At 37.2% G+C, this 22,688-nt stretch overlaps 1 protein-coding gene across 2 annotated transcripts in view; it reads left to right on the forward strand.

The window, feature by feature from the left end:
* The first annotated feature begins 403 nt into the window (after positions 1–403).
* Positions 404–22,688, forward strand: part of ERBB4 (erb-b2 receptor tyrosine kinase 4) — a 510,543-nt gene continuing 488,258 nt past the window's right edge. For both annotated transcript variants that reach the window (XM_072418550.1, XM_072418551.1), the window contains exon 1: positions 404–659. In XM_072418550.1, coding sequence (XP_072274651.1) covers positions 554–659 — 106 coding nt within the window. In that variant the 5' untranslated portion in view covers positions 404–553. The remainder of the gene's footprint in view (positions 660–22,688) is intronic.

The following is a 22,688-nucleotide window of genomic DNA, read 5'->3' on the forward strand; positions in this document are numbered from 1 at the left end:
TAAAGGCTGTGTATGTTGTGGTGGTATATACACACATACATATATATATATATATATATATATATAAATGCTGTGTATGTTGTGGTGGTATATACACATATATATATATATAAAGGCTGTGTAGTTTGTACCGGTATACACACATATATCTATAAAGGCTGTGTAGTTTGTGGTGGTATATACACAGTCTCCCTCCCCATACATGTGCTGTCCCGTCTACAACACACAGGAGTGACAGGTGCATGTGGATTTCAAGTTGAGTGGGAGCGCCTTAGCCAATCATCGCGCATTGTTTGCCTAGAGGGGCGGGCTGGAGTCCGAGGTGGGCGGGGCTTGTGTGTGAGCGCTCCTGTGCCCGCACGGCTCTCCATATGATTGTATGGCAGCAGGCAGCCTGCACAGCTCGGGCACACACAGCACTGACACAGCGCCAGGAGACCAGCAACAAGGAAGGAGATAACTTTACTGTGCCAGGGGGAACAAGCAGCTCCTGCCTGACATTTGGGAGTGAGGAATATGCCCCTGGGACATGTAATTCTGGAAAGGATTTGAGATGACCTGCAGCACAAGGATGTGTGGATCTAGGAGGCATCTCTACTTTGGATGGATTGGCTTCTTGTGGGCACTGGGCACGCTTCAAGCGGTTGGCAGTCAATCAGGTAAGTGGCAGAGATCTGCCAGAACTGTGTGTCTTTTCACCTCCAGCAAAGTGCAATAGAAATAAAATCTGCTGTCACTCCAAGTGTGGGATCAATGTAACTTTTTTACAGAGTCTCCAAACATTGTCACCAATTATGAACACCCTGTAAATGTCAAGCCAGAGTTTGAGGCTATGCCATCCTTACCCAGCCTGGGAATAGAAAAAGCCCCCACCCCCACCATACAGCCCCCCTCCAAAGATATGTAACACTACTGCCTTCTACTGTCCCTTACCCCTCATAGCAGAACAGACTGCTATTGCTTGGCATTGAGAGGGTTAATGGATTGCAAAGGATCCAGAGTAGAATGGGTTAAGTGTGTAACCAGTCTATGCACCCATTTAGGATAATCTTAGGCTTGCAGTGTACAAATTGCAATAGTATTGGTGCTGATGAGAAAGAGTGGCAGCTTAGAGCTGGATGTAAAGTCATGTCCAGCCTGTGCTGGCTGTAAGGAATTCTGCTCTCCTTTAGCCATCAGTAGAGGGTGCATGCTGGGGGGACTTTGATCACAGCATGCTTAATGAGTCCTGGACAGTCCTGGGAAGTATATGTGTATATCTGGCTGGATAAGCTTCCTCATATAAAACAATCAGCCTGGCACATCTACCACCCAAGTGGCAAAATAATCACAAGGTGGTTAATCCCTACCTGTCATTGGCAATATACACACTTGGAATGACAACAATGAAAAGTGAGCTTTCCTGGGGAATATGGCCATTTTTCCCAGGGAGAAAACTGCAGACAGCATGCCATATGAATGTTAGACAGTCCTGGGTAATATATGTAAATAACTGGAATATTGTGATCATTGGAGGCTGGAGATCCTAACACAAGGTATTAAGCCATCACATACCCATGCAGCAGTGCCCGGCACATCTACCACCCAAGCAGGGACACAATCCCTACAATAATCTCTTTTTCCAAAAATCTGTAATTCCATGAAACAAACTGCATTGTAAACTGTTGGGATGACCTGCCAGGAATAAAGGGTTGTATGGCATGTTACCCAGTAAGAGAAGTTTTTGGAAGAAATAAAACCTCTGATTATCTATTTGTAGTGCAAGTTATGAGCACATGTATTACTGTAGGTGGGTGATCAGGGTGATGACAGCCAGTGCTATGCTATAGACTGCTATTCATTCCTCTTCCTTGTCTGTGTGTGCAGATCATTTTCCTCACTTCTGGTCATGCCTGTTTGACTGGCTCACAAGAGTTCTCACTAATGTCTGTGCTCATGCAGGCACATGGGAGGGTAGGGGTTCACCTGTCCAATGTGGCGTCCTAATTATTCTAAGATGATTGTGGCCACAAAAGCTTAAATGTCCTCTGAAAAATTGTTCTATGATCTGCAGTTTTAGTGTTTTGTGCAGTTTCTGGTCCCTTGCTTGCAGAAATAAATATTTACATGAATAAGCAAGTGTTTATATAACACTGAGTCTCCTTTAAATCATTATTTGTATTTTGAACAATTACATCCTATTCAACAATGATTTAGTAAATACGTTCTTCCTTCAGGCGTCACATTTGACTTCTAAAGTGCTCCACAATTTACTACGCAAGGCAGTTCTGTATAGTTTTACATTAAATATGCAATTACTGGACTGTTGTGCTTGCACTTAGAGTAAAATGTAAATGTATATAGATATATTGTTTTTATGATAAAATCTATAATGCAGATGAGGTGTCATGTAAATTAAGATAGTGCCATAAATTTGTATTTATGCGATGTTATATATCACTATATGATAGGTCCATGTATTGTTACGTGGCTGGATTTACAGAGTATGCCAGGGAGCTCAGCAAGGTGCAGGTGTATTCGTAGTCCAGCTCCTTATTTCATTCTGCAGCCAAGTTACACACTCCTTGCCAGCAACCCAAATCCAACTGCCATTGGCCTCCTTCCCTTATACCTCCTTTGTTTATTTGCACAGGGGCTGGCCAGATAACTCTTACTAGTTTATTTTGTTTTAATGAGATGTGTAATGTGTACACACAGTATTATACACGCCATGCTTTTGCAAGGTTTTTTTGGTCCACAGATCACTGCTTAAATCTGCTACCTGGAGCCTTTTTCAACTACAACTATTCTGGTTTACTCATTTCAGGGTAATCATAATTTTAACAACACTTTTTACTTACTGATGAGTTACGGAATTCACATCCTATGTCTGTGCAAGCGAAGATTTTTCTGATAAGTGTAATTTAAAAATGTTAAACATAGGACCTTGTATGGCTGTACTGGAAAGGTGGATTGCTAATACTATCTATAAGATGCCTTTGCTCATATCTGGCCTTTTAACTCCTTATTCCCTGGAGCCAGTCCAGCAGGGGTTCAGTATTGAACATGCAGGGTCTTGGCTGCAGTTTATGACCTTGGAGGTCTATCATTGTGCTACAGCACAGAATGCTGCCTCTTGACACATGACCTTAGAGGTTCTTCATTTGTAATCTCAAGAGCCCTTTCCTTTGTGAGCCCTTTTTTTTTGTCTTGTTAAGGCCATGGTGTGGAATGAAGTTTCCCAGCTACATAGCCAAGATATAACATATCTTCAGCAGCTATATCTACATGAAACTCGTTACTCCAAGTAAATCCTCCTTAAGATCTATAAAGCTGACCAATCATTTTGATAGATGGCAAACGCTGACATCTTTTTGTTGCTGGCAAAGTTGATCCATTGCGAAATAATGCCAATGCCGCCTGAAATAATTTTGTTTCTTGGATGGGAACTACAAGCTTGACACTTCTAGGAGCCTATCAATCTTTTAAGGAAGAGTATAAATATGTTATACAGTATGTGCTTCTACTAATACTCTCTTACCATTCTTTGTTTTGCAAATATTGAGTACGATTAGTCATTAGCACAGCTTCCAGGAGAGCAAAGATTCCAAAACGGATTGGATGTTTCAGCCAGAATCCCAATTTGGAACTGTTAGCCGATTCGGAAGTGTTAAGGCAATGTGTACAGCAGCTAAGGGGTTAATGCATGTAATTAAGTCAGAAAGCAAAATATATTCTTGTTGACTCTCTGACAGTTGTCTGTGTGGCTGATAGGAATATCTATGAGGCCTGCCCTATGGAGATGTGTTTGTTCTCTTAGGTCTGACAAGGCATTTCTTTCCAGACCTTTATTTTTTAACGTACTCATAAAGCAAGCTTGTTTTTTCCTTTACAGCTGTTTCATCAACTTTGTGCATGGCCATTGTTTGAGAACATCAATTTGGATGATTGTATGCAATACTTATACCCCCAAGTAAGGAGAATATCTGACATAGGTAGCCTGCTTTCCCATTTGTGCCTGTCATATGTCACAATACTTAGGGTGAAGCATTGAAATGATCACTATAATGATCGGTCATCAATGTATTCTTTTATTGCTTTCTTGCATACTTTATTTAATACCGGCTCTTTGCATGTATAATTTGACATCTTTTAATCTTTAGTTAGGCTGGATTATGATTACATGCTTAATAAAGGGAGCACGCTGTACATATTTATTTAACCAAATCAAGATCGATTATCTATGAATCTGTTTATATATTCATTTATCTTTCAGTTTATTTACTATCCATCTCTCTTTATATGGAATGTGTACATAGAAGGTGTACTATAGGTGTCTACATTTACATTTAGCTATTTCAAGGAAAAGGGTTATCTATCTGCATGTATGTTTTGTATCTATATAATTTGTATCTTCTTTTATTAAGTCCATCTTATTTCACACACACATACATATCTGTTGATGTGGCTAGGTCTGTATATATATATATAATTATATATATATATATATATATATGATTTTCTTCACGTTTTAGAACTATGCATTTTTTATGGGTATTCATACTTTTGATGCTTTCCTATTAAGAATTATAATTCAAAAAGTGCTATTTATTTTAAACACCATCCCTCTAAATTTTCTAATCATTATTGTAATACTAAAATGAATAAAAAAAAGCCTTTGTTTTTGCTTTTTTTATCTTTTGCCACCACTATAGAAAACTGGAAATTTTACTGCTGAAACCACATTGCGATTTGACGTTGTTTCATTATGGTCCGGTGACAGGTAACACAAGCAGCGCATAATACACTTTTGTCATCATGTAAAACAGGGTTTTGTAGCTGTTATTGTGCAGCAAGGAGGAACACACAATTCTTCATACTTGGGAGGCCGTTTCAGAGTTGTGTCTTTTCTAGAAACAGCAAGAGAATATTCAGAAGGGGCATGAAAGAAAGCCATTGTATTTTCCACACCTGAAAAAAGTATTATTCACTAAACATGTAATCTTCAGAAATTGTATTTGATTGTTATACTGATAGTATTTTCAAATTGAACACAAATACATTTCGAATCAGATAATATATTTATCTCCTGGATTTACAGGATTTTAAACTGATCTTTTATTTATGCTGAAATTGGTTGACACTTGTGCTGGGATAAAAAAAAAAAAAAACAAAATAGAAAAAAAATGGAAAGAGGAACACTCTTGAATTCAGAAGACGGTTATTAAAAATGGAAGTGCTACAACCTTAGTAATTTTCTTTATATATTGAATTTAACACTTCATTGCTAGGAGAGGAAGGAATTCATGTGGCCCTTTGTTTTGGTATTGCCCTGGCTGGTACAATGTTTGCCCCCCTCCCTTCCAGTTAGCAGACTGCTATAAAGAGTTTGTTTTGGTCCAAATGAGAAATTAAGTGCAGATAAGCAAACCACGCTGCCAGAGGGCGACAAGATGTTGAGTGAATTGCTTTTAGATGAAACAAATTAAGGAACGAGGGAAGACAATCTGCTTCTTGCATTAATAGACACGCTCAGTGTTCAGAGGGGAGGTGACACATTTTTTGTGATGCATATTTTTTTTTTTGTAAGAGGACAGTGTGTACCCCCTTCCTATTTAGAGATGAATAGAATTAGGAAAATTATAGCAGTGCTAATTGAGGAATTTGTTTGGGGTTCTGTTGTGTTGTATACCCTTTGATGTTGCTAACCAGTGCGCTTCGCTCATCCTACTAGCCTACCTGGTGGAAAAGGAGTGTCTTTTAGGTTATTTTGTATCAGCATGACTGCTTTTGGTCCTATTTCAGCCTTCACTAATGAAGGGAGATTCATCTGTTTTGACGGGAGATCTTTAATCTCCGAGATTATAAAAATTGCTTATAGAATCAATAACTGGTGTAGTTTTCAGCAGGGGGGAATTGTTCCTGGATTAATCACATGAGATTAATTTTGCGGAAAGTAGCACAAAATAGAGAAGAAAATCGCTCAGCAATCTCATGAATTTGAAATTAATTGTTTAGCGTATTTGAGACGATTAAAAGCTGAAAATGTGTGTGACGTGACTTCGTTTAACTACATGCATCTGTAGTCTTGATCAGTGTTGTGAGGAAATGTTTAAAATTTTGTGATTAAAATAAAAAAGAAAAGAAAGTTTGCTCCCTGGAGATTTTGGTTGTATGATTAGATAATCCAAATTTCTTCTCAGTCTTTACTTTTTTTTTTTCATGATTTATGTATTGTGACGTTGTATTCAAAATTTAATTTTTGTCAAATATATATTTGCAGTTTATTTTTCCTGCTGCTAAAATGTCACCAGGTAGATGTTATTGGAAGTTCATTGCAAAGGATTTTTCCACTTTATATTTTGTTTTTTATGTAGCGGATATAATTCATGTGTGTGGGAGAGTCTCCAGGTATTCCCAATTATTGTGAAAGTACACAGTTTATAGTTTCTTATGGCAAGGTCTTGGGGCTGCAAGCTAAATTGTAATGAGCAAGAACTACATTGTTGCCGGGCTGCCAATTGGCACATGCCAAGATTTACAGGCAAGCTGATTTGCATTTTCTAAAAGAAAATATTTGTGTTCTTGTAGCTGCAGTCTATAGGTAAATCATTTTCATGATTCTTGGTGATTGGTTAAAGTATAGCTAAATTCCCTCCCAATAATTAATGTATGATTAGTTCAGGTTAAGTTGGATTGCTTTTTTCTTACCTTTTAGTAAACTTACCGTACCATTTCTTCTTATGAACTCTGCATACCGTGCATGCTCCTGTGCCATAAATGTGCACGTTCCTTAATAATGATGGAACTACCTAAGTGAAAAATGTGCTGGTTACACATGCTCCAGGGACGACTGGCAGCCATTGTGGTTGGGTGGCACTTAAAATACTTTAGGGAAGCAATCCAAACTGTGAACATTGGTTGCTCCCATCCAAAGACCACTCAAGGAGCAATGCCAGGATAAGACGGGGCATGAGCAGCTGGCAGCTTGAAAATACTAAAAGTGTAAGGAAAAGAACACCAAGCTATTATTTTAATGATATTTACATTTTAGATGCACCTACAAATTAAAAAAAAATAAAAAAAAAAAAAAAAAAAAAAAAAAAATATATATATATATATATATATATATATATATATTAATTAACTTTCGGACAGAACATTTTGTAATTCCCTAATTTACATCATGAAAGTGACCTGTTATAATGAAGATGGATTTATTATGAAAATAATTATAAAAATAGTTAAATTTATTGTAATCCAGTGTCGAGATATTATAATCTCTTTTCTGTTAAAGCCAGCTATAGTTATTACGATAGATATATCATTAAAACTTCCATTTGTGTGTTTCAGCGTTTCACATCTTTACCCTAAAGATCTAAATGTTGACTCTGTATGGAATATGAGTGCTATAGAACTTTCTGATTATTCAGCATTACAACATGGCTTTCTGCTTTGTGTATAGTTTTATTATCAGTACAACTTCATTCTTTCTTAATAGGTACTCTTGTTGTCTATGAGGTCTGACCAGATAGTTGCTATGTACTTTGTAAATATAAGATAATACCTAACTACTACTAGATGCTATTTAAAAAAATAGTGACTATAGCATATTTGTTTACTATGTATCAAAATGCTGATTACATTTCATAATATATACATCACTGTCTAAAAAAAAATATATACCTAACAAATGGGTCGTCCATGTTTTCAGCTATTATACAATTCTGTAGTATAGCCTATGAGTGTGCCACTCATCAAACCGTAGCATAGCAAATTATGGCTCCCATTGTGGAATAAATAAAAATGTTGCATTGTTTTTTGTTATAGTCTTCTTTTTGCAGACAGCTTGTTATCATAATAATTATCAGTTTTGAGCATCAAAATCAATTAAAAGTAGACCAAATGAATCATTCACCTATCTGTTAGTTAAAATATAATCAGTTCCCCCAAAGAAGTGGAGAGCAACTGGCTCCAGTGAGTGGAATATGTTCCCATGTCTTGTGTCCAAATGCCCTTTATCTGGGGGCAATAGGCCTTTATGAAAACACTTACCCTTAGTCAAAAAGAGAGAAGGGTATTAGAAGGGTTATTTCCTGGAGGCCAGAAATGCTGTTTAGTGACTCTATATAAAGTAAGGAGGAGTAAAGAGGAAGTAAGGTTCCTCAGGTCAAGGGGTCAGGTAAATAAAATGTAGCATTTAGGAGTGATCAGAAGACGTAAGCCATACATGCAACAACCACTTTTCAAATCAACAACAATTATAGGACACAGGGACAACAAGAAAAGCCCAACAATGAATAGGGGGAACACCTGCCACTGAACCCACTAGGTGACTACCTGGGATTGGTAATGACTAACTGACCCCAAAGACCGTCCACTTGCCGCAAACAGCCTTGCGCCTCTAGATGCTAGAACTGTTATTTTTTAGTATACACTTTTTTAATTTTAAGATAGCTAGATACATTCAAAGTGATTTTACCATTTAAATGTTTTATTATTTAGGTATAAATATGGAAAAATCATTAGTCAAATAGTACACTAAAAAAGTCTGCCTGTACATTCAGATTTCTACATAAATAGAAAAGTCCACTATAATTGGACCTCTTACAATCCTCAAATCACCTACATATATAAAGGGTACCTACAGATACCTACAAACACCTACACACAGTACGTGATTTGAAGAGTTGTTCCAGAGAATTTACCTGGATCTTCTGTTGTAGTTCAAGATTCGCTTTCAATCTAGCAGTGGAATGGACTAACTACCACAACATCCCAACAAACTACATTCTGTTTTAGAAACGTCAGTTCAGAATTCTATCCAGGATAGCTACCTACTCCTTTTTTTTCTGCACGGTTGCCTGTGCAGCCAGATACCCATTCTTTACATGTATTTCAGACTGAGAATTCAGTGCATTGATCTGAGAAGAAGATCTATCTACTGTATCTACCAGTGCTATATCTCCCCTGAGCAGAATCTGTAATACTTTCAGGCTTCGTTTCTCATACCCTTAAGTGAGAAAAGGCATCATATTTGTAAGTATTTCTGAAAGACTTTCTTGAATTAGGAAAAACTACTGATTTGCATCCTCACATGATTTTTATATGTGTAAATATTATAGCAATATAATTTTGAAAGTGTGATTGTTTTACACAAAGACCTTAGATTGTTTTTTTTTCTTTCTTTATACATTGCAGGTCCTTTTTTAACAGAGAATGTTTGCAATTGTTGCATGGATGCAAAAAGATACATCTGTCTAGACAAGCACATCGTATATGCATATATGGAATGTCTGGTCCCAACTGCATGGACCTCACCAATAGGGCACATCCTATGTAATTACCTAGGCAATTGCTGGGCAATTTTTCTAATGTCCCAGGAGCACTAGGCAAGTGATCAGAACCATTTCTGTGTTGTGTTTTTATCTCCTAACTCAGGCCATTTTAGGAGGTCAAGAAGGCACACTGGGCCGGCCTTTCTTTTGAGTCCTGCGCTGATGGCTCTGCCCCCCATCAGGAACGCCCCTGATAGGAAATCCCCCTCCTCCACAATGCATAGGGAGGAGAGGGAACTCCCCTGAAAGGAAATTCCTCTACTCTGCAGTGCATACGGAGGAGAGGAAATGTTCCCTTACCTCCGCATGCGGCCCCGGAGCCACGGGTTGCTGACCCCTACCGACCGGGATTAGGCCGGATCGACCAGGGGGGCGTTAGGCCGGAACGGACTACTGGCTGGGCCGTACCTGGCCTAAAGGCCAGAGTTTGCCGACCCCTGCCCTAACTATTCATGAAGCATAGTATTAGATCAGGGGTTGTTAACCTGGGGTATCTATACCCTTTTGGGTATGGGAATTCAATTAGATTAGATTACTAACTGGCACATTTGCCAATTACGTTAATTGTGTTAGGGAGTTAACCAACATATCACTCAATGCAGATGTTTTCCCACTTCTTAGTATTGCATGCATTGAATGTCGTGGTCACATTTTCCGGAACCTTCCTATAGGCAAACAACTCACTGGCCAGTTGGAAGGTGTGGGCGGAGGTAGTCCAAGGACTGGCTATGGAAGCCGTAGACAGTATTTACCTAATAGGGTGAGGATACCTGGGGAACCAAAGATGTGTGCAGATGTCTTCTCTATGCATCCAGGGCCACTTTAGATGTTAAGGTGATACTATGGGCTCACATTAAATTATATATATTTTTATTTTTATTATCATAAAAATGACCTTCATAGATTGATCAGGATATGAATAATACATGGGGAACTTGTGGCTTATTAGACATGCTTCAACCTGTAGTTTTTTAATGTACACTTTCTAGTTTCTCAAAACCTAATACAGATCATTTCATAACATGCTGCTTATTTGATATTTACAGAGCTGTTTCTACACGGAAAGGGTTGATTGTCATTATGCAAAGCATTCTGCTCACCTGACCTGTGCGTATTTGCATAGGAACAGATTTAGACAATTGCAGGCAGAGAATTTAATTTTGTTTGATTAATCAACATATTAGAGGTGCCCTACTTTATTATCCTTCTTTTTTAAATTCTGCTTCTCTAATGTCTTTAACTAATGTTTTATTGTTTATTAATACAAACTGGTGAATATTTATTGTAATTGTCATTATAACATACACAAAAAAAGAGGGGGGAGGGAGAAGTAGTCATACCTATATATTGCCTGTTTTATTGGTATTCTTTTTTTCTATGGTTCATAATCCCAATATGTATTTGTTTGCCTTGTTTGGATTTTGCTTCCTTTTGTTATTATCAGCCTGGAAGAACGAGGGCCATTGAGGCTCTTCTTCAGTGTGCATGGCTGGACTAGCTTCAAGCTGGTCATTATATACTTTATTGCATGAAAAGGAAGCAGTTATTTTGGAAAAGTACACCTTTTCTTACTGGACACTTTAATCCTCTAAACATTCTTTCTAAGAACACCAAATCCAGGTCCAGGTCTATTTTAGCACTCACTGGTAACAGTTATACTGCTCAAACTATAAATATGATTGATGTTGTAGTAATTTTCTCATTATTTCGCAGATACATAGAAAAAAGGATATTAGGAATGTATGTTCAACTATTTTTATTAAGCAAGTTATAACAAGCCTAGTTGTTTATCTAAAAACGCAATTTTCTTGTGAATCAAAATAGGCTAACATAGCTAACATGGTAATGATTTATGGAGCAGATAATCTTGCAACAATTTAAAGGAATTAGAACAGCAATCAGCAAATGGTACAAAATCACTGATGAGCTAATAATATCACACTGTAATAGGAATTATCACTAAAAAGTTTATAAAAGTTTGTCCTTCAGTTCAGGGTAGAGCCAGGTAAGCTTTCACAGATTGGCGCCATTTGGGCCTTCGGTCTGCACACCAATTTTGATAGAACTGGACAAACAGAATTGAAATGAAGAATAAAAGCAATCAGAATATTTTTTCACTGGTCTGAGGCTTTCAAGCTTTTCTGTTTTTCTTTACTCCCTGCATTTATTGAATAAACCTTATTACGAATGACACCACTAGGCCTTACAATGAGGGAATTTACTTCCAGTTGCACAGAATTCTAAATGAATTTACGTACGTGTGGTTTTGCAGGAAGAAGCCAAAAGAGGGCCTACCTATGACACCTAGCTATCATTGCAAGATCATTGAGTGTGCCCTTATGTAGAGATCTTGCATCTATGCAGTTCTCCTGCACTGTTTTCACAGCCATCAGCGGTTTATTGCAGTCCTTCATTCATTTCTATGATTAATGCCACGTCAGTTCAGGTCTGCAAATTAGCAAACCAAGAATGCAGCTTTTCACCAGTTCATAGTCATCCAAAGACCTTTTTTTATTATTTTTTATTATGTTTAGAAATTCTTCTACTCACGTTAAGCTGTAAATGTTCTGTTTACATGTATACACTACTTTGTATTCAGTCTGGCAAAGTATTAACTTTATTTTTTAAGGAATGCCTGTATATAGATGGTAGAACAGGTATTGGCACAAGCTGTGCAGGAGTTAAAGGTACTTTGTATTTCTATTATAGAAATTTATGAAGTGTGTGTCCTGTAACAGGAGGATGACATATATTATACCTCCTGCACAAACTGTTTTGATTGCTGCCTAAATTAGCATGCTGTGAGCTGAGGAAGCCAATACACATAGTGAGGCATGCATCTAATTTTGTACGGCAAACTCGGAGCTTGATACCTGCTATTTCATGGTTCTTCTCTAAGCTGGTTCAGCAGCCTAAATCCTCCTTGTTTACAAATGGAAGAAAGGTTCTGTTTGCATGAAAGAGAAGATGATACATAGGGGTAACAGGTGCCATGGATATGAAACTGTCATTTTAGAAGAGGGTCAGACAGGTCTCTTAGGTCACTTTTAGCAGCACTGAGTCATAGGTGACCTATACTGCTTTATCCTCTTTATACAAGGACAATAAAGCCGTGTACATTCCAATTTATCAGTGGTTTGCCTCTATCGAGGAAGCTCTTCATTTAATAACTCGGAGAAGAGAAAGCGGGAAAAAAAACAGAGTTGTAAATGTCCTGGTTTCATTTACCCAAAGAAAGAAATATGAAACCAGATTGATTTCTGTGGCTAACAGTATCAAAGTCCCCTCAAGTCTTAACTTTTATTTCTGTATTGTTCATGGAAGGACAAAGCTCATTATGGAAACCAGTGGTGGCGAAATAAACCCACTGGTTTCCTGAACGAACTGTGTGAACAGAATAATGAACTGCATTTTTATCTGTCATTGATTGTGGGACACAACTGGTTCAGAAAACCAGTGGGGTTATATTACCACCAGCGATTTCACAAATGAGCCGTGTCCCCAGAGAAATGAGTTTTACAGTTTTTCATTTTTTTTTTACTTTTTGTAAGAAGAGGGGAATATAAGAATTGTCCGGTTTTAAAGGATGCTTGTGTCCTCACAGAGATCTAGGTTTTACATCTCTAGAAAGTGTGTGTATGAGCTGCACAACCTTCAACATTTGACTATTCAAGATGGGCACATCACTATGTTGCCTTAACTAAGAAACCCCTTAAAGCCCAAAAATGTTGGCATTGCTGATAAGTGGTTAAAATAGAACCCCCCACTCATAAAATTGTGACTTCTATACTTTTCTTACAGGTTGTTTGCCGATTCTTTGCCGATTATCCAGATTCCCACTTCATTACTGGACATCAAATGAAACAACCCCACAACAATCAGACCAATACAATAGCAAATTATATGAAAAGTTTTTTACCCTAAATAATGCACCAGACAACAAAATTGTGGTAATACTGTAATCGCTACAGTTCCATTTACAGAGGTTTAAAACAGATTAAAAGGAAACCACCTGTTGAATTCTCAGGATTTAGACACCTCGCATATGACCCATACCACCAGATTACCAAACGAAATGTCCACCTAAAAAGGTGTACAACACTACCCCCAACAAATTAAAAGCTTCAACAAAGGAAGGCAGATGGCAACTTGATTGAAACTCCAAATTGTTGACCCAGGAGATAAAGTGATCCCACCAAAATCCCACCAAATATTAGTTTCTAGTCTTTATGACAGCTGTCGGTGAATCTTTTTAGCTGCAACAGCTTCTTGAAACTTTCACAAAATTCACTTTCTTGCTTTGTTCTTGTTAATCAGATTACCCCCCCTTCTTCTGTCTGATACTTGCCAATCAGACAGAAAGTGTGGATGTTTTTTTTTACTTTGTGTTCCACTTGATACTTAAATGTTGTGCTGGAACTGTTCCAAGATTTTTTCTTACTTTTCATGTTTTCTTCTATTGGTCAGGAGAGAATTATATAAAATATACAAGGTTGCTACAATGTATTCATTTATATGTAATTTAGATAACAGTGAACTGCTTGAGCTGTGAGTTTCCAGAAAAATAAATGAGAAATGTATTCTATGCTTTGTCCCTTCACTTTAAAGTGGCCTACCACTGGCTTATTAGAAACCTGAATGTTTCCACTGCAGAACCATCATTACCTAATAAATACAGAAGTACTTCTTTATCGCATATCTGTAGAAAAATACTCCACTTCCATCCCTTTAATTGTTCAGATATGTAAATGAATAAGGAGCCTTGTATCATGGGTAACTATAGATGTTGTTCACAAAATTACAGTCATTTACATGTCAGGGGAACATGTATACCATGAGTATACTATAAGAATGGGAAATGTAACAAAGAATAGTAAAAATAGACATGACATAATTATACACTCTTTATAGGATGGACATTTACTTTGTTTCTACTATTGCAGGTTTTACTGTACTGGCATGACCAAAATGTAGCACAGAAAGGAAAATGTATTATATATATATTATATATTAAACAGAATAGTGTAGATAAGTGCAGTTACATACATTTGATAATTGCCAACTAAGGGGTAATATTAAAACTTTCATTTAAAGTAGTACAAGTATGTGTAAATATCAATATAAATATAGAGAAATGAGTTATACAGGTGACATAGGTATCCTGGGAAGCTTTGCACTCCCGTTCTGTCTTGATCGTAGCAGCAATGAAGACAGAAAGGGGAGGTGAGACATTTTTTTTTTAAAGGGTGTTGCAGTTAAAAACATAAATAAAGTTTTTGCTTTAAATTAAAGGGTTGTCCACAAATTTCTCAATATGGATGCGCAACAATATAAATCTGACATAGCTTGTAAGTTCAGAAGAGTGTTTTGTTTTCTTTTACCGTCTGTGTCCGTGATTAGAATAATTGTCTTTATTTCATTTCCCAGGGGCAAAAACAAGAATTGAGTAGAAATCATTCCAACAGATACAAAGTAGTGAGAATCTAATGGAGGCTCTAACCATTCCTCCATTCTTAAAGTATATCAGTACCCTCTCCTGCATAATATTTGCTTTATTTTCTGCTGGATGCTGATGAAGTCTATTGGCTGAGCTCTATCCCTTTGTCCAAGTGTACTTCCATTTCCATCTGTTCCTATGGAAAGGCCATCTATTATGCATTCCACCAAAGGGCACCCTCTCTTTAGGTATATTTAAGGGCTCTTTCATGCATTTACAAAGGTTGGACTGCCCAGCCAGGGTACCTGTACAGAAATGGCTGTGCAGCTCCCAGCAGAACAAAGATATTGGAGGACTTTAATGGTTTGTTGGTGGGAGGAGGGATCACATATTAGATAACTACATTAAAATGAAAGCTATCCTTTCAAACTAAAATAAAAAGCTGAGTTTATTTAGGTTTTGATTTTGTATGAATTATATATGGAGTTTAAATACTGTTTTGTACATACCAGGTTTACTTTATATCCTCCCTCCTCCTTCTCAACACATCTGGGAGAACTAGAGTATAGTTGAAGAACAGCATAGAGGTGGATGAGTTTTCTTGCTGCATACATAAGCCTAATACGAATACCATTTAGGATTAATAAAAATGTGTGATCAGCTGCACTGTGTGCAGAAAAATTCACTTGCTTATTGTCTGCTAACATAATGAAGACACATTTATTGAAGAAGATTGTGAATAAAAAATAAATGCAGAAAAGGAAAGCACTAAATCTTCACAAACAATACTGTTGGAGTTCTTGAGAGGGAATCTAGTATTTTATTTAAGAGGTTCTCTCAAATTTAGACAGAAATAATGTATAGCATATGGAGGTGATGTAATGTATAGCATATGTACCTACTTGAAAAATAGACTTTTTCTGAGTACAATGTGCTTTGTCTTTAAAGTACAAACATTTTTTTATTTGCCAACCTGAAAGTTGTATTGGTGTGTGGTCTGTAGGATTGCCAAATGGGATGTAAGTTTTAAAGCTCAAATCTAGTCAATTGAGACTGAGAATGAAAACCTACATAAGTTGAGATCATTTCCAATGAATACTGCATGCCAAGGCAAATTAGAAGATCACAAGAGATTTGCAGATCTCAATGTTTCCTGTCATACTTAACGGTCCTACCCCCTCCAATCTCATGGGGAGCTCTAATAACCAGTATTGGCTTACGTGGTATGATGAGAAAGAAAAACCTTGTAGATAGGTGCTCCTGGGTTCACGGCAAACTTTAACTTTGTGCAAGGGATTCACAAATTGTACTGCAGGTTGCACACAGCTGCAAGTATAGTGCAAATCTTCCAATGGCAACCCCATAGCCAAAAGTGAGTTCCACTGCCTCATGCATATAATGGTTCACAATTCTCATTCAGTGGAATGGTGAAGCAGTTGGGACTTGGACTGAGCCTGCAGGTCTGAAGTGGTCCTTAGTCTTTAGATCTACTAACAATTTTTAGATGCAGTTTTCATTTAACTTTTGAGCTGCTCAGGTTTGTGACAGGTTTTAATGGTCAGCAACCCAATATATATAATTTATAGACAGCTGTCTATTTTTATTCTTTAGGAAACTTCTCAACATGGGCCTGATTTATTAAAGCTCTCCAAATCTGGAGAGGATGCACGTTCATCAGCTGGGTGATCCAGCAAACCTGTAATTGATTTATTAAAATCATTTGCTAGCAAATGTTTCGAATCCTGGAGCAGATCTCTTCCAGGTTTGCTGGATCACCCAGCTGATGAACGTGCATCCTCTCCCGCCTTGGAGAACTTTATTAAATCAGGCCCCATAACTTGGCTTGACTATCCACAAGGATTTGTGCTATTTTCCAGACTTTTATATGCAATACCTAATATTATAACAATTCAGTGTTCCAGGAAAGTCGTGGGAGAGCATCACATTATAGAGTTCTGTTTGAAAAATAATTTGCTCTCAACTGTTTTAGTAGCATGCCATCAAACAGGGTTTTTGATATATAAGAGGATCCAGACTTGAGCTCTTGATAGCAGTAGCTGGGCTTGGTTTAAACTGGAGAATAGCCTAGGTTTTAGGATTACAAAAGCTACAAGGTATGATCTTATTGAGGAAGGTGCCTCTGGGTACCTTGCAGTGCATGGTAACAGATAAGAAGTTTTGAAGTAATAGCTATTTCACTTTAATGTGATCTTGGTAAGAAGGTTCGGGTAGGATCCTAAAAAGATTCGGTTTGGGGTACTTGACAGTGGTCCTCTTGGTTTCAGTGATAATTAGGCAACCAATCTTTTGGTTTCATTGAGCTCTTTAACATTTAACTGAGAAAAATGTGTATTTCCCTTCTAGGCAGTATTTGCTTTCTGGAGGGACATTTTTTTAAACCCCCTCTAAACAGAAAATAAAGAAGGCCATTTGTTGATCTCATGAAATAACCATGATATACCCAACTTCTCCTCTGTAAAAGAATTGTAAGAATTTTCTAGGAAGTGCAGCTTTTCCCGAAGCTGTTACATAAAGGTTAATTGTAGAGAACCCTCTCTAGGGTACCTGCCGCAACTTTCCTCTGATGCCAGATATAAACCTCTTTGCTAAGTAAACCTTGTTTTGCACGGACCATTTTCACATTTGCACAGTAAATTGGTAGCCAAAACCTTCCTATTTCCCATTCATAGATTTTTGACCTGAGAAGGTGAGTGTGACAGTGCAAGGGAGATTATCCGTTTTTCCCTTGCATTGAATTCATTATAGTCCAACCCAGAGAGGATAAATGTGAAAGAAGGAAATTATTCTCAATGCCGCCATTTCTTCCTTCCATAAAGAAAGAGAGATTAGGCTGCAATGCGCAGGAAATTGATTTATCATCAATTTATTGCTTGGTTCTGGAAACTATACTGCGTCACAAAGGAGGTGCGGTCTATAAAACCTTTTCAAGCATAGCATGGACATTAATTGGGACTGAGAACATAGCAGGCCAGGAGAAATGTAAGAGACATAACTTGAATGATAACATGGCACAGAGTTAGGAGGAGAAAGGATAGGTAGCTGTTTTGTAGAATATAGGTTTGTCTCTCTGAGTTTTACATATTCTAGAAGCCTTGATCACAAATAGATATGAGAAGTGAAAAAAAGTATTTTTTCTTTAATTTAACTTCTTTAATTTTCTTTAATTTAACAGTGGCTTGATTTATTAAAAAGTTCCTATTTTTTAAAAAGACAAAGAGAATTGAAGAAGGTACATAGTTTAGCAACCACATCAAAGGGGATGCATAGGTCTGACAAAAAAATAAATCATATGTAATAAATCATATATGATCTGTAGATATAAATCATATGGATGATGTAACTGATGTGTACAAATATTGTATATACTTTATATTATATTGTATATATTGTGTATAAGTTAGCAAAAAAACCAAAACAAATACTAGCAATTTAATCCCAGGTAAACACAAACCAATAGGTGGGCATCAGTTGCACATGGAATGCAGATGATTTTACAATCAGTATAAAAATGGTTTCAAAATTAAGAGTAGGCAAGAGTAGTGAAGTGTATATAAAATAAACTTAATTTAAAAATTCACTACATTCACCAAGCTATAAGGTAGCATACAAAGAGATAATTTACCTTAATAAGTGAACAGCCTAAATTCCTTTAGTGAATCATCCCATGGTCTCACACAGGCTGGACTTCAAACACTTTTGCCTTTGTTCATATCCATTACATGGTGGATTGATGGAACTATTGGGTACAAAAATATAAAGATAACCCCTAATTTGCACACAGTAGCCTAAATTTTTGTTTTGCATTTGTCAGAACCTAAGGTGTATCTAAATTGTACAAATAACCAGTCTTTAGTTTAAAATTAATTTGTACATGTTACGGCATCTTGCTTTGTGAAATGCTTAGAGACCCTTGAGATTTGCCTTCATATTCTGTCCTAGAAATCTCTCTTTGAGGAATAATTCTGCTTTGACTGTTGTCTCAAGAAAAGTTGTAGCCATTGAAAGATATTGCCTTGACTTGTGCTTGAGTGATATACAGAGTCATTCCACTTTGGATTTGCCATCATAGTAAATAGAGAAGAGAGCAATAAAAACCTAAAAGGCTTTCTAACCCTTTCTGACATTTCCCAAAAAGTAAAAACAAAGTTTGCCCAAAGTTGTACTGTGTGAATATTTTTACTGACTAAGAACTTCCATTGGTATTAGGATTTTAGGTAAAAAAAACTACAGAAGCATTACAGCTGTAAGACTTTGCTTATAAAAGCAACATAATTCTTATTTTTATAGTGCAAAACCTGAATTAGCTCTAAAACCTTCCATGATTTCACTTTAGTTTACAAAGCTTGTCAAAACACAGTATATAAAACAAATGAGAAAAGTAGATGTAGAAAAATAATCTTGTTGGTAAAATGAAGCAACAAAGTCATACCATACCTCCTTCTTTACCTCCGCTATGTTTTTTATTGAAAAAATATTATCAAAGCAAATTGATACATTGGGTGAGAGTAAATTTTGTGGTGCACTTGGTAAAAATTACAGTTATAATAATAAGTAATAATATTAATAATATATTACAACGGATTAAGATAATTTAATTGGAAAAATGAGAATACCCCAAAGTATAAAAGATGCAAACAAAATGCCAAGGTTCCACTTGAGCCAAGCCACCAGACTCTACCAATAAGTGAAGTACCATCTTTGGATGGGCTGACCCTTAAATTATTTTAGCTATGAAGCATCTGATGTCTTACCAGGCTTGTCCTGAAGTGACATGACTTGGCCTGTGCAGGACTTCAGGATTGCCATGTTTACTTAGTACACTGTGCATAGCAGACCAGCCCAATTACATGAACACAGGCACTGCGAACTTTAACACAATGCAGCTACTGACTGCGCAGTGCCTTTCACTTCCATGATTAACCCTTAACCCAGGAATCTGTGGAAGTGTAGGAGTTAAGCAGAATAACAATACTTTTTCTTTATAAATCAGACAGTATGATTTACATTTTGAGGCTATAAGCTAAACTGTGAATCCAATTCATTTATTGGAATGTTTAATAGTTTAATATTGGCATTGAAAATGTCTGATCAGATTCATTGGCACATTTGTTAGTAAGAGAATTTCGTTATTCACAGGGATAAATTGGGAAAATTTAGAAGGGCATCAGGCGAATGGCAGTAAGTATTAGGTAAGTAAGTAGCAGTAAGTATTCTCTCGCTAGTCACCTATAGTGTTCCCTCTTCAGTAAAAAGTACCCCTATCCATTTATCATGTACAGCAATGCTTACCCTCTGTTCTCAATTGGTTTGGGTTACATTGACTTTCTCTTACCCTTAGCATAGCTTTTACTATTACTATTGCCGGCCAAAGTAAAAAGACCCCTTAACTTCCCTCCTTTCCAGCAGCATATACTCACCTTTCTTCTGTCCCACACCTGGGAGTCCAGTTGGTTTGGAAAGTTTGGAAAAGTTACAATATCTGTTACATTTTTATTGCCACTTGAAAAAATATCCACATATGTCCCACTGTGTCTCCAGGATGATAAAGTCTATTGAAAAACAGCATACCAGGTGAACTTTAAAATATTGGTTGAGTTTTTTTTTTGCTGGCTTTCTCCTTATTGGGGAGTCCTGCCCTAACTTCCTGAGACAATGATAGTTGTTAGTGAGCTGGTATCTTCCCAATATGAAAGCGAACAGAAATTGAAACATAATAGAGGTTTTATTTTTAAGTGTGAGTCAGAGTGAAATAAAAGAAAGGCAAATTCAGTACACCCTTGTAATACACATGATTCCTGGTTGGAGCAGATACCACAGAGCACTGGAGTGAGTGTGGTCGTTCTTGTCTGGTTTTCTCCTGTCAAACTACTCAGAGCAACCCACTCTCCAATATCCCAAGATAAGGACTAGATTGTTCCAAAATAAGGACTCGAAGGGCTAATTAGGTGTGAGGAAGGAAGATGACAGCCCTGAATTTTTTTTTATTTACTTTGCACATCTTCTAACATATATACCCAAAGCTTTCAATGGTATATTTAAGACCATATTGGAGCAAAGTAAGGTTTACATAGACTTTGAGCTCACCTTTCATATTAAAGTCTGACTACACAATCCTTGTACAATGACCCTAAAATTTACCAAAAGTTTGCAATATAGGAATTTGTTTTTCCAATCCAATTAATCCTCAATCCTTGCATAAAAAAAGTTTCTGGTAGGTTAATAGATGATTGGAACTACAGAAGTGCTATGTCATATCTCAGCCCACAAATTACATTTCTAAACTGAACTCAGCCTGATAACAGATTCCTTTACATTTATTGGTTATTACTCGAAATAATATGTGAGAATACAACATGGGGATCTGGAATATAGAAACTTGGGCAGAACTCTGAGGGGTCAGGAATTATGGCATGGAGATCTTACTAAAGAATCCAAGACATTTCAAATGCTAGAAGCCAACTGTGGGCAAAATCTGTGTAGTACTAGTAGCACAAGTGAACATCAATAAAGAAAGTCATCTGGTGTTGGCAGCAAATTGCTTTACTTGTTTCACATTTTGTGATTTCAAAGCACTTGGAGTAAAGATTTCGACTTGAGTTGTCAGTGTATTGTTTTTGTTCATCTGTTCCCGTCTCTTCCAGCTGCTGCCTGGCACAAGACCTCAGTGTCTGGCAGTGCCTAGTCATAGATAGGAATATGACAATCATACACTATCACATGTGCTTGGCATCAGGTTACCCATCAGAGTTGGGGACAGGATATTTTTAGAGGACGTTTAGACTACAGCTGCTACTTCTACTGACCGCTGGGTACACAGAGCTCTCTGTACAACATATCTAAAACTTTCATTACACTTTGGCAAGATTGTGTTTTCTCAGGCTATAAAACACTCACGCACTAAATACAGTTCTACACAGGCATTTTAAATTATAGTGAGAGAGGATCTCACTTCATAAACACACAGCCCTGAATGGGTCAGGCTGAGTAATGGAGTCTCTTTAAAGTATAATTAAAACCCATTACATAAAAATAATATAGCAATGTAATAAAAACATTAAACCTGGCATTTTAGTAGCATGGAAGCTTCTTTTTCTTTGTGCTTCTAATGAATTTGCTGTGGCTCTCTAGTTTGTGCGCCAACATTTTAGTGGATATTTGTCACATGATGGGGTGGTTGGACCAAAGTGGTCTGGGGATCAGCAATCAGTCAATCAAGCTAGATATGCTGGCACATTGCACTTATTATCTTCCGCTACATCTTTCTAAGGTGACAAAGCCTCTATAGCCCGTACTACCGTAAGAGCTATTTCAGACCCACAGTGAGCCACAGTGTTCGCTGTAGGCCCAACTGCTCCGGTTAAAAATATTGTTACCATTTTTTTAACACGGCTGCATGTCACTGCAGCAAATCATAACGCAGTTCCTAAAATTAACAAGTCACTTTTGGCCGCATGGTTGCTGTTGGATGGTTGCACCACAGCCGCATAAAAATATAATTACATTTATTGCAATTTACCACTCCTGGGAGCTGCTAACTGCACAGAAGAAAGGGCCCTAAGCGTTTCACCGGAGTTTGATGCCAGTAAAGTTGTGTGTACAAAGAGAAACAAAAGGAGAATGTGCGGGTGGTGGCAGCATGAGATGTAAATGGGTAATCTTCCCTCTGACAAACTTTTAAGGGACTACATACAAAATTTGTACTTTGCCTTGGGTTCTGAGCAGCCACATGCCTTCTAATTCTGAGGAAGGACTTCAGTGGCAGTATCACAGTTTTAGGCATTCCTGTCTACGGACAACCAGGGTTCTCCTCTGCTTGTGGCAGTTTCCTCAATATAAAAATCAGAAGATAAAGAGGGACCCCTTATAAATATCACAACACACACACGGATCTCATAATTCTAAAACTGCACCTT

The sequence above is a fragment of the Pyxicephalus adspersus genome, chromosome 7 (genome assembly GCF_032062135.1).
Source record: "Pyxicephalus adspersus chromosome 7, UCB_Pads_2.0, whole genome shotgun sequence".
Classification (NCBI taxonomy): domain Eukaryota; kingdom Metazoa; phylum Chordata; class Amphibia; order Anura; family Pyxicephalidae; genus Pyxicephalus; species Pyxicephalus adspersus.